This window comes from Panthera tigris, chromosome F2, assembly GCF_018350195.1.
Source record: "Panthera tigris isolate Pti1 chromosome F2, P.tigris_Pti1_mat1.1, whole genome shotgun sequence".
Classification (NCBI taxonomy): domain Eukaryota; kingdom Metazoa; phylum Chordata; class Mammalia; order Carnivora; family Felidae; genus Panthera; species Panthera tigris.
This window is the reverse complement of record NC_056676.1, coordinates 67248650-67261650: the sequence shown is the minus strand read 5'-3', so window position 1 is coordinate 67261650 and position 13001 is coordinate 67248650. Positions and strand designations below refer to the sequence as shown.

The 13001-nt window shown below is 45.1% G+C and overlaps 1 protein-coding gene across 4 annotated transcripts in view; it reads right to left on the bottom strand.

Moving 5' to 3' along the window:
* Positions 1–9043, bottom strand: part of ZNF572 (zinc finger protein 572) — a 28200-nt gene extending 19157 nt beyond the window's left edge. For 2 of the 4 annotated variants that reach the window (XM_042972814.1, XM_007076837.3), the window contains exons 1-2: positions 2168–2272; positions 64–178 (exon numbers count right to left, since the gene is read on the bottom strand). In XM_042972814.1, the coding sequence (XP_042828748.1) occupies positions 64–142 (79 nt within the window). In that variant the 5' untranslated portion in view covers positions 143–178; positions 2168–2272. Of the gene's footprint in view, positions 1–63; positions 277–2167; positions 2273–8867 lie in introns of those variants that run through there. The other 2 variants (XM_042972815.1, XM_042972816.1) reach the window with 2 other exon arrangements.
* Positions 9044–13001: the final 3958 nt, after the last annotated feature.

Genomic DNA, 13001 nt, shown 5'->3' with positions numbered 1-13001 from the left:
ACACTCTATGGCACAACTTCTCTGACTTTCCAATGGATTCGGATGATCTTCTCAATCCCTCACCTGGAAAAGGGCTTTTCAAACTCTCCCTCTCCGTGAAGCCACTAGAATCTGAGATCAACAGTCTTTGCTCTTGCTCCATCAGTGGTGGGCACAGCCAAGTTTGGGGTCAGAAATCCTGTGGAAGGGAAACAGGTTATGTTTGCAGGCCTTCGCTGTGACGTATTCTCCTTCCTTGCTTCCCAACCATTGCAATATACCAATTGTGGTTACAGACTGTTCTGTGGACCAGACTGAAAAAAACAACATGGTCTTTAGAAGTCCTTTTAGAAAAATTTCACCTCGGATGCAAGTGTTTAGAATTAAGGGTTAGCCCAATTTACTTTTTCCGAGGAAATAAAAAAAAAAAAAAAAAAGTTAAATCACATTAAAGTCTAAGTCCGAGCATCAAGCTCCAAAACTAGAATGAATACTAATACTCATTGTCCACTCAGGGTTTAGAAACACTTTTAATTGAAAACACAAAGTAGTTTTTTTGGAAAAGGTAACAAGACTTCAAAAAATCAATATGCAGGTATAAGGAGCAGTTAAAGAGAAAGTACTCTGTTTAGAAAGAAGCTGGCCCTTGACAGAAGGATGAAAGCTTTGAAGTTCAATTTCAAAAGAATGAATTTCTATAACCAGTAAAAATAAATAAATAAAATAAAATAAGTTGGGACAAAGGAGGGCTAGAAAAATTATAGCCAATAACCCCTAAATATAAAAGGGAAGCTAATGAGTTCTTCCGTGACTCACTTTCTCAGTCTATCATAATCACAATATCCCTTTTAGCCTAAACTTTATCTCCTGGAGCCAACTACAATTCTTGACCTACTTTAAGAGACTGGAAAATGTGATCTATCACTGGAAGACAGGTTTCGATGGGCTTGGAATCCATTTCAGGATATAAACAACAGCACAATTCAGGAAAAACAAGAGCCTAGAATTGGGATGCACAAAGGCACACATACGGAAAACAAAAAAATGGTATTAATTTTCACCTTGCCACTGCCTATTATGTGCCAGGCACTGAGCTAAATACTTTACACATAATATCTCTCGTGTAATTTCCACAATAGCCCTTGGAGGTGTATGAACAATTACCAGCATGTTATTATAGGTGAACAAAAAAGACATTAAGAGACTTTCCCAAGGTCACACAACGAGTAGGTGGTAGAGTAGGATTCAGCCCCAAGCCTGTTTGGATAAGTTCACACTCGTTTACCTATTACAATAAAACTACAGCAGGAAGCAGAGCTAGGTGTGATCCCAAACTACAATCTCAAAGAGGACCTTTATTTTGGAAAACACGGTGCTTGGTTTTTTTTAGATTTGTATCTCTAGACCTGATACCAAACAGAGGAGCATTCTCTAAGCGTCCTCAGCAACCAGGGATTTGTTACAGGAAGAGGTGAAACTGGTCTAAATTACAAATAGCCCTAGCGTTTGAGTAGGGGAGGGGGGCACCCCATACACCTAAAAGGAAAAATTGTTCAAATGGAGTAGTATGTTTTGCTGTCTGAGTTACAGATTTCCACCAAGGTCTTTACAAACGAAGTAAGAGGCTGGGGAACAGAAACCCGTGCACCATTTTCCCTGCTAAGAAACTGTTAACTCTGGTAGTAGGGGCCCCCAGCACTGGCTCAGCAAAACGGTAGCAAACGGTATACAGGGAGGGGCACCTGGGTGGCTCAGTCGGTTAAGCAAACGGTATACAGGCCAGAAATGGTATTACAAGGCTGTCCCTTAGACGTCACGCCACAGAGAAGGGCTGTTTGCACTGTCCTAGAAGCAGACGGGCTTAGGATGGGGCCATGCTTTAGATTAGAAAATCTTCCAAAGAAAACGCACTGCCTGCAGCTTAGCTTTAAGAACCGTTGGCAAGGGGCAGACGCTGGGTGCACTGTGGGATGAAGTTCCAGGAGGCCAGATCAACAAGCTCCTTTAACTGACCCGGCAGGCGAGGGAGGCGAGGGCGGCGCGGTGGCCGGTGCGGCGGGGAGACGCTGGGCCTCGGCCCCTCGCAGCCGCGGGATCCCTCTCCGGGCGTACACTGCAGCCTGGGTGCTGCAGTGGCCACTCCTCCTGCCCGCAGCCCTCGGCTCCCTACCCCCGGGGAGGAACTCACTGTTCTGGGGGCCACACACAAGGCGCCCAGCACCCCAGCAGGCCCAGCTGTCCCGGAGCAAGTAGCCCCCAGCTCCTCCTGACCCCACCAACCCAGGGTCCTAAACTCTCGAGCCCGGAAGACAGAAACAGGAAGTTACCCTAGCCCCCTCCCCCCGGCCGGCTTTGCGGGAGCCTCTCTAGGAACTCGGGATGACCAGCTCTCGTTGGTCTTAACGCTTAAGGTCCCGGCCCAGAAGGGGCGTGCTGGTGGATTTCCTTCCCTCAAGCTGTCCTTTGTTTGCTTGATTCTCAAACCTCACACTTGTCAGGCGCCTTATAATAGGGGATCCCATCGGAACGAATTCTTTCCCTTCAGGGCATCATTGGGTTTATCATCATCAGAAGAAAAATGAATGGCGCATTTATTAAGCTCCTGTTGTTTTTGTTGGCACAGGGGTATATATATATATATATATATATATATATATATATATATATGGCTATATATATAGCCACCTGTGAAACACTTGGACAGCTGGGGCATCCACCCACATATAAAACAATTAGTTTACAAGGCACCACTATTAATAACCCTCAGAGAAGCACCTAGACCCTAGTATTCCATTACAGAGAAAATGGAAGGCAATCCCTGCATCTCCCCCATTCAAGCCTACAAATCTACTTATGTCTGCGCCCCAGGCCACTCTCTTTCTTCCCTCCTGTTACAACAGTGGATTCGTCCTTCACATTTAAAACGAGCCCTTTACTGCTACTCACTTTCCTTCCTGCCTTCTTGAAGTCCTTACACTATCAACTAACCTCTCAATTCTACCACTTCCATCCCAAAATAGTTCTTCGGCTTTTTTTTTTTTTCCTTTGTACTCGCAATGTTGCCATTTTATGGCTTCCCACTGACGTTTTAACCCAGTTTAAAAATGAGTGAATTTGCTCACCATATTGTCTTAATGTAGTAGGCTGGGTAGATAGCTAACCCCCAGGTCAGCAGGTGAGCTGAGACAGAATCCTGTCTCACTCTTACATTCTGAGCACAGAGCACATAGTAGGAGCCTTTGAGTATTGAAGGCTTAAATAAACTGCTGGGATACAAGGCCTGGAAGGCAATGGGGATATACCCTATTGTGAAGCTGGGAAAATCCATCAAGTCCTTTGATTTCTCCTTCCATTTCCCTTGTTTCCTTTGCTTTTTCACTCATTTATTCAACAAATAGTTAATGTCGTCTGCTGTTGACTTCCTGAGAGAGTCACCCTGAACAGGAGTTGGGATAGATTGCCTGCTCGCCCCCCCCCCCCCACCCCCCACCCCCCACCCCCACCCCCCGCTGGCTGACTTGGGGCACTAGAAGGGGTTTCTGCCCTCCCCCAGCCATGGATGTCTCCAAGCATCAGTATCAATAAGAATAACAGTTGCAACTGGGAGTGTTTACTGTCTCACATTACAGCGCTCCTTACTCACAGTTGTTTAAACCATAGGGCTTTAGTATTCACTTAAGAAATGTCTGGGGGCGCCTGGGTGGCTCAGTCGGTTGAGCGTCCGACTTCGGCTCAGGTCACGATCTTGCGGTCTGTGAGTTCGAGCCCCGCGTCAGGCTCTGGGCTGATGGCTCGGAGCCTGGAGCCTGCTTCCGATTCTGTGTCTCCCTCTCTCTCTGCCCCTCCCCCGTTCATGCTCTGTCTCTCTCTGTCTCAAAAATAAATAAATGTTAAAAAAAAAAAAATTAAAAAAAAAAAAAAAAAGAAATGTCTGAAGCAGGCAGTACTGGAATAGACTAAGCAGCCCCAAGTCCTCCTGTGTCTGAGAGAGGGGCTTGGTACTTGCTGTCTACTGAATTGTGTCCCCTCAAAATTCGTATGTTGAAGCCCTAACCTTCAAAGTCATGGTATTCGGCAACGGAGCCCTTGGGAGGTATTTACATTTAGAGGCGGTCATGAGACTGGGGCCCTCATGATAAGATTAGTATCCTTATAAGAAGAGACAACAGAGGCGCCTCGGTGGCTCAGTCAGTTAAGCGTCCGACTCTTGATTTCGGCGCAGGACACAGTCTCCTGATTATGAGATCAAGCTCTGCATTGGGCTCTGCACTGGGCACAGAGCCTGCGTGGGATTCTCTCTCTCTCTCTCTCTCTCTCTGCCCCTCCCCACCTCTAAAAAAAGAAAGAGGAGGCACAAAGATCTCACTCTCTCTCACTGTCTCCACCATGTGAGGACACAGTAGCAGCTGTCACAAGCCAGGCAGAGAGCTCTCACCAGAAGCCGACCATTCTGGTGCCCTGATCTCAAACTTCCAGGCTCCAGAACTACGAGAAACTAAATGTCTGTTGTTTAAGCCACCCAGTCGATGGCACTTTGTCACGGTATTCCGTTACTTGAGCTGACTAATACAGTACTGAGCTGGTGATGTGATCCTAACAGCTTGCACTAATTGTCCAATGTCAGGTTTTATTCTTTGCAGGTTATTTGCATTTCAAAAGAGAAGGTGGTTAAAATGGTGGAATCGCTAAGTGGTAGGTAGTGCAAAGCTATGTGGTGAGGGGCAGTGTGATGGCCTAATCAGCAAATTCTTTGCCTCACACACAAGATGTGACCCTTTACCAAGAAATTGAATTTCCCTAAGCCTCAGTAACATACTGAAGTACAGTGATACCCATCTTCCCCAGCGTTCTAGGAGGATTATTTTGATTGCTTTCAGTGGTGGGCTTTCTGATGATCTCAGCAGATCCTTTACTTCTCTTCATCATCCCCCTTTCCAATTCCCCCTGCATTACTTGGCCTGGAAGTATATATATATACTTTGCAGTATATATATATATACTTTGCAGAATTGTTACTGCAACCATCACTGTTCCACGTACCTTTACACCTGACTCAACGCCTCCAGGATGGAGCCAAACAGAGTAGAAACTTGGCTTAGGGAGAGAGCATGGACTGGCACAGAGCACCAAAATTATCAGATGTCCAAGAGCCATCAATGACCGACACAGAGGATTGCCTGTGTTGAGACTGATACCAAGGAGATTGCAGCATCTTTTCTGAAGGTGGGCGGGAAAGTGGGTGTGGAGGTTGGGAGGGGAAAGAAACGTCCAGGATGATTGGATTCTGGTGCTACAGCAAGTTTAGGGGATCAACAGAGCACAGGCCAGATTGTGCCTCTCTCATAATAGATCAGGATGGCTCTTTCCTTCATCACATTAAATGCTCAAGATTCTAAAGTGTGTCAGCAGGTGGCCCTAGAGGCAGCTGTTTGGTGAGACTGTTGCAAAACGTAAGTGACTGCAGAGCAACCAAATCCTGTATCATCTCAAAGGGTCTTCGTGCAAACATAAAGTGATGTTTGTACCAATTAGGTTTAACAAGAATAAACCTGGGCATAATAGAGGATTATGAGGATTACGGATTCTCTCTCTAACGTGAACCATTTGGAATTAATTACCAAAGAGGAAGAGAGACTATATTGTCCTGAGTGCCAGATATCACTCTCTAGAATTTTAGGGTCACTTCTCCTCCTCGGCCACAGATTTTCCCTAAGGTTAGTTGCCTTCAAATGTCCTCGTCTTGGCATCCACCTTGCTGAAAGCCAATCTTCCTCCAGAAGGCAAAAGCCAAGACGAGGCAGGCCTCATTCCTGGCTACAGAGGAAAATTCCAGTTCTTGGGGATAGCTCCTGGAGTCACAGAGCCGTCAAAACCTACAAAACTGGTCTCACATGACACAGGAGTCTAGAAGAGGAGGACACCATTTGGAAATTTGAGGTTCAGTAAGGGTGTTGAGGAAGAATGAAGAGCTACAGAAAGATCTACATATTTCAATTGCCTTTTAACAATATTCGATGAAATGATAGCATATATGGACTGTTCACATTACTGTGCCTGGCACTATAACTACTCAGTACGTGGGGCTGGTGTTCATATGGAAATCAAATGCAAAAAGTCTTCCTGCTTAGTGTGTTTAATATCATACCTGCAGCTTGGCAGGAGGGTCATGCTTTATTTTCTCCTTTTATCTAGAATTCACCTGTTAGCTTCCCTGAGACTCTTCTTCCCTCTAAATTTCTCATTAAATCCTTTCTACATTAGATCTCAGAACAGAATGTTATTGATTTTTATGATATTCATTTGTGAAAAATGTATTCAGTCTAGGCAGGCAATATATAAATAACAGCTTTGGGTCCACCTGCCTGTACCCGATGGCATATTGCTTTGGGCCAGCACGCTCTGAAAGAGAGCGGGCATCACCAGCTTAACCTAATAACGTAAGTAATGTTCTGGGTTTCCACTGGAGTCAGTTAAGAAGGCACTCTCTCAGAGAAACATCTTACCTGTCATCAAAAAATGATAGCCAAGGGGTGACAGGGTGGCTCAGTCGGTTAAGTGTCTGACTTCAGCTGCGATCATGATCTCACAGTTCGTGGGTTTGAGTCCCGCACCAGGGTCTGTGCTGATGGCTCAGAGCCTGGAGCCTGCTTCAGATTCTGTGTCTCCCTCTCTCTCTGTCCCTCCCTGCTGCTGTCCTCCTGCTCACATACTCTCTCTCTCTCTCAAAATAAAATAAAATAAAATAAAACGTTAAAAAAGTTTTTTTAAATTATCCTCTCTCAAGACGAGAGCTTGGCAGAGAATGCCATATTGTCTTGCAGCAAAATCTTATTTTTGAGGGTCAACAGCTAAGTATCATCCCAGTCTGTCTCTTTTTACAGTCCCTCAGGAACAAGTGACATTCCCCCAAGCAGAGGAATGGCTCAGGTGAACTGAGACAAAAGGTAAAATGCACGTAAGCACGTCAATAATTTAGAAGGCATCACGCCTCACCATTACTAAGCTCCTACTGAGTGCCAGATGCAATGCTAGCTCTTTACGGGACCAAGCTAAATAAGATATGGTACCACCCCCTGTAGCCAAGACTACACTGTATGTTAACTAACTTGAATTAAAACAAACAAACAAACAAACAAACAAACAGGGGCACCTGGGTGGCTCATTTGGTTAAGCGTCAGACTTAGGCTCAGGTCACGACCTCACGGTTCCTGGGTTCAAGTCCCACGTGTGGCTCTGTGCTGACAGCTCAGAACCCGGAGACTGCTTTGGATCTTGTGTCTCCCTCTCTCTCCGTTCCTCCCCCACTCATGCTCTGTCTCTGTCCCTCAAAAATAAATAAATGTTAAAAAATATTGTTTTAAATGATAGCCAAAAGTGACAGACAAGCGGTCCTTTGTAAGTCTTTCAAGTAAATGTGGAAATTCTCCATGTTGTAGAGCAGTAGGACGGGAAGTCCTCTTAGAGTTCTAGGACACATTTGAGAATATGTGGGAGTTTTGGGTTATCTTTGGTTCTCATTGGTTAATGCTACCAGTAAATGGGTGCTGGGGTGGCTCAGTCAGTTAAGCATCCGACTTCAGCTCAGGTCATGATCTCGAGGTTCATGAGTTCAAGCCCCGCATCAGGCTCTGTGCTGACAGCTCAGAGCCTGGAGCCTGTTTCAGATTCTCTCTCTCTCTCTCTCTCTCTCTGCCCCTCCCCCGCTCATGCTCTGTCTATCTCTCTCTCGCTCTCTCTCAAAATAAATAAACATTAAAATAAATAAATAAAACAACTACCAGTAGTTAGTGGGCAAGTACTATGACCTGAATGTGTCCTCCCAAATTTCATACGCTGAAGTCCTCACCCCACAATGTGACTGTATTTGGAAATTTGGAAAAATATTTCCTTTAAGGGGCTTTACGGGCCCCGAAGGAGGTAATTCAGGCTACACGAGGTCACACGAATGTAATCCAATAGGACTGGTCACACTAATCCAATAGGACTGATCTCCCGATGAGAAGAAGAGGAGATACCGAGGATATGCAGGCACAGAGAAAAGGCGATGGTGAGGACACGGCAAAGAGACAGCCATCCACAAGCCCAGAAGAGAGGCCTCCGGAGAAACCAGACCTGGTGACACCTTGGTCTTGGGCTTCCAGCCTCCAGAACGGTGAGACAGAACCGTCTGATGTTTGAGTCACCCGGCCTGTGCTACTTAGTTGTAGAAGCCCTAGCAAACTAGGACAGCAAGGAACAGAAGTGCTCAATGCCCTACAAAGTGTAGGATTGCAGATTCTGCACACTAAGAAGTTGCCCTGTCCCAAATGCTAGTAGGGTCCTCTAGAGAAACACCAATGTAGTCCCAGCCCTTCATATTATAGCTGACTCTGTCAGATCTGTTTTTGAGGGAAAGTATCATATCTTGGTTTTGTTTGTCAGTTTTCGGAACGTATTTAATCTTATTTCTAGTTGTTTTTGTTTGGGTTTTTTAAAATGTTTATTTATATTTGAGAGACCGAGAGAGAGAGAGAGAGAGAGAGAGAAAGACAGAATCCGAAGCAGGCTCCAGGCTCTGAGCTGTCAGCACAGAGCCCAACGCGGGGCTTGAACGCACAAATTAAGATCATGACCTGAGCCAAAGTCAGACACTTAACTGATTGAGCCACTCTTGCATCTATCCTGAGAGAGGATAATTTAAAGTCCTTTAGCATAGGAAGGGGCTGCTTTGGGTTTCAAAGAGTTCTTCCTATGGAGGTTCCAGAAAGAAGACTGAGACGAAGCCTTTTGGCCAAAGGTGGACAGCTTTAGATTTAGAAAAGTTAACACTGGGAGCGGGAAAACTGGCACCCTCTCCTTCTTCCCTGGCCACCCTGTCTTAAGATTGCACTCCAGTCATTCATGGTTACCTGACATTCCGTTGTATACTTGTTAGTTTCTTTGTTTATTGTCTTCATCTCCGACTAGCAGGTCAACTCTGAGGCAGTTGTCTATGCAATCACTGTTATATTCCACGCATTGAAAATGGTACCTCACAGTTCAGTAAATATTTACTTTTTTCTTCATCTCCCTTCCACATCTAAAGACAAAGAAGAAGAAGAAATTATTTAATGTGAGAGGATATCTTTAAAGCTTTTGAACTCATTCACTGGATTTCCTCTACTTGCAGAGGAAATCCTAAGAACTAGCTTCATAAACTCTCATCCTGAAAGATCTAAGGACAGGCACATCTCTGACTCAGTGCTCATTGTTTTGTACTCCACGTTTGCTTCCTTTGAATTTCTTTGCAGAGTTTACGGTGTGACAAATGATATCTCTAATGGCATGGGGCCACTGATTGTTCAGAAAGCGCCTATATAAAATAGAGCTGATGTCCTGGATGCCTGCCTGTTTCTGGCGAGCAAGCCTGGGAATGTATTACGTGGATGGTGGCGACTCCTTCTCGGTCATGGATTTAGTGGGCACTAGGTCTCAGTGGAGCTGCCCAGAGAAGCGTGTCATGTCACTGAACGAAGTCATACCTCCTTATCCATCATCTCTGTGGAAAGTGGATATGGGTGAAAAGGGGGAGGCAGGATTCTGCATTAGAAGACAATTGTAGCAGGAAATCCAGGGCCCTCGGGTCACTGAGATTTAGCAATCAGCGTTGGGACTTTTCTTTTCCACAAAAGAATAAATGTCCAAGGAAACACCCGGCTGAGTGACCAAGAATGTGCATCTTCACAAAGGATTGGGACCATCCAGTTCTTTGTTTACCAGTATCCGGAAAGATCAACCACATTCCTTTGGGATAAATTACCTGGTGACTCTTTATGAGGGTGGGAAAGGAAAGGAGGGAGAGAGAATCCACAGTGTGGCACTTTACAATATGATATCTGCATTATGTCAAGTTTAAGTGCAGAGCAAGTCATTTGTTACCCATGACAGTCTTTATTCTTTTCTTTTTTTATTTATTTTTGAGAGAGAGACAGAGAGAGACAGAGTGTGAGCGAGGAAGGGGCAGAGTGAGAGGGAGACACAGAATCCGAAGCAGGTTCCAGGCTCTGAGCTGTCAGCACAGGAGCCCGAGCAGGGCCCAAACTCGTGAACCGTGAGATCGTGACCTGACCCGAGTCGCGCACTTAACCGACTGAGCCACCCAGGCTCCCCAACAGTCTTTATTCTAAAATGGAGTCTCTTTATTCACATAAAGAAAAAACCCCTTAGTAGCTCTTGGACAATAGTACGAAATAATGGGCTCCTGATCTATGTTGTCATCATAAAAAGAGCTTTCATCTTCTTAGTGGTGCAAAGCTGACCAAGTGCTTCCCGACCAATATGCCACTTACTCCTCACCACGTGTCTGTGAAGAGAACAGAGCAGGAACCATGACCATTTGGCAGACAGAAAAACTGAGGATCTGAGAGAGGAAGTGAGTTCCTTAAGCTCATTGAACCAGTGGTGGAGTTGGGTTTAAAGCCCTGGTCTTCCAGCCCCCACTCCCACTGTGTCTGGCTCTACAGTGTCTTTAGATGCAGCACTCCACGGTGGGTCACCAATAGAGTGACCATGTGATTTATCACCCAAACCAGGACACCTTGGAGAGTGAAAAGAGGCTCTATGAAAAATTGTTCTGAGACAATAACTGGAAACCAGGACTGTCTCAGGAATAATTGGATAAAGAGTCTCCTTAATCATAGGGCAGAAGCAGAGGAGACAGATGCCCATACACTGCTCTGCTCCTTTCTCTTTGGCAGGAGATACAAATGTTCATCTCTTTTTTTGAAAGCGAGTGACTTTTCAGTCCTAAGCAACATGGTTCGATCAACGGACCTGGTTGGGTCAAATAATGAGGAGCCAGTTTCCTACCTTTGATTGGCCTGGACCCCAAAGCTCAGGAAATATGGCCGGTACTTGGCAGATGCAATTAGAATAAAGGAGGGAGGGGTGCCTGGCTGGCTCAGTTGGTGGAGCATGCGACTCAGGGTGGTGAGTTCGAGCCCCATATTGGGTGTAGAGACTACTTAAGAATAAGATCTTAAAAAAAAAAAAAAAGAAAGAAGGAAGGAAGGAAGGAAGGAAGGAAAGAAGGAAGGAAGGAAGGAAAGATGAAGTGGCTTCAGTAGGATGGCGAGTAGGAGGCTGATGAGAATAGTCAGGAAGGACAACTTGAGTAAATCATGACCTGACAGCTAGGCAGCAAGCGGCTCGAGTGTTATTATCAGTGTCTGTGTGTTTCTGCTGGGAAAGGCAGATTCTGTCACGTGGATAAGGCCTGGAGGCTTCCTAGAAGGGTAGAGACTGCCCCATCTGGATGTCTAGATGATTTGTTTCCTGGTCACTGTTATTATCTAATATCTCAGTGGTCCCTGTGATATCTATTATGGCAGGAACTTGCTTCTGGATATAGCTACTCATGCAAAAATGCGTGATTACAATGAATAGTAATTATATTTCTAATGATAGCACATTACCTTTGCAGAATGCTTTTATCACCTCTAATATTTTTACCCATAAATTCATACAGGTAAAGTTCTTAAATCAGTACCCGTCATGTAAGAAGTGCTGTGTAAGGGGTTTCTATTGCTGTCATTTTTATTTCATTTGATTCTCACAAACACTTTACAAAATACATTACGTGGATAGGATGGAAGAAAACTAAGCCCATTTGGCTGAATTTCTTTTCTGTTGTCAACCAGCCTATCTGTTTCAACAGCATGACCTGGTCAGAAACCTTTTGAGTTCTGCTAAGAACAACATTTTCAAACCTATGATGCCTCACTTTCAGTCTGTAGGTCTAGACTCTCCCCTGGTCCACATCACCTGGATATTTGGTAGCATGTGGGTATTTTGGAAACTTGAAGCAAGTTTGCCTGTCCCTAAAAGCTCATTAGCATCCTAAGGCTACAATGTGGCCGGGTTATTGGCTGTGTCAGTGTGTGCTGTGTCCTGTCTAACTCACTCTCCATCACCAGGGCAGTAAAGCAATGTCCCATGACAGGAGCCACCTTTTTGAGCCCACTCTGCATAGCTGTGTTTGCAAAGGCACCACAGGAGCCAAAGGCATCTGTCACAATTCATTGTTGCTGCATTTCCAAAAAAAAACCCCTCAATGAACAAGGAAAGAATTGTCCTCTTTCAGCCAGAGCAGGGCATTGCTGATTTCTATCAGCTTCCTGCAGTAAGGGTGGAGAAGTGAAATCAATACAAAAGCCAATTAAAGTTGTTTCTAGGGTACATGTAGACACTTTGCCAAAATCATGTCTTTAGAATAAAAGAAGAATCAACGGGAAAGTTTACTGTGGGTTTGTACCTTGAGAAAGGTCCGATCTGAGTAAGGGTAGCAGCATGGTGCCAGGCCAACATCAAAGCCTTGTGAGAATTAGATGTGGAAAGCAAAGTAGTGGGTGCTTGTGTTTGATTCTGACGAACTTACAAAGTTGGTGACATCTTGTTGGGGACTTCTCTGGAAAGGCCCCGTCCTTGGGACTGGAGGTGAATCTTTGCTGGTATATTAGTCAGGGTTCTCCAGAGGAACAGAACCAGTAAGAGATGGAAGGGGGAGGAGAGGGAGGTAAAAAGATTCATTCTAAGGAATTTGTTCATGCAGTTATAAAGGCTGACAAGTCCCCTGATCTGCAGAGGGATTAGGCCAGCTGGACACCCAGAAGAGACAACGGTTTAGTTCCAGTCCGAGTCCAAAAGCCTGAAACCTAACAGCCAATGCTGCAGTTTGAGTCCAAGACAGGAGAAACACCAGTGTTCTAGTTCAAGGCTGTTAGGCAGGAAACTTCTGTCTTGTAGCAGGGGAAGTCAGCCTTTTTGTTCCATTCAGGCCTTCAAATGATTGGATGAAGCACCCCCACCGTATGGAAGGCAATCTGCTTAGTCAATCTACTGGATATAAATGTTAAGCTCCTCCAGAAACACCCAGAACAGTGTTTGATCAAATATCGAGGCACCAGGTGGCCCAGTCAAGGTGACACAACATTAATCATCACGCTGGTATCAGAGGTGCACCAGAAATGATGAAGGGTCATCTGGGAACTGCTGTAAGCAGAAGT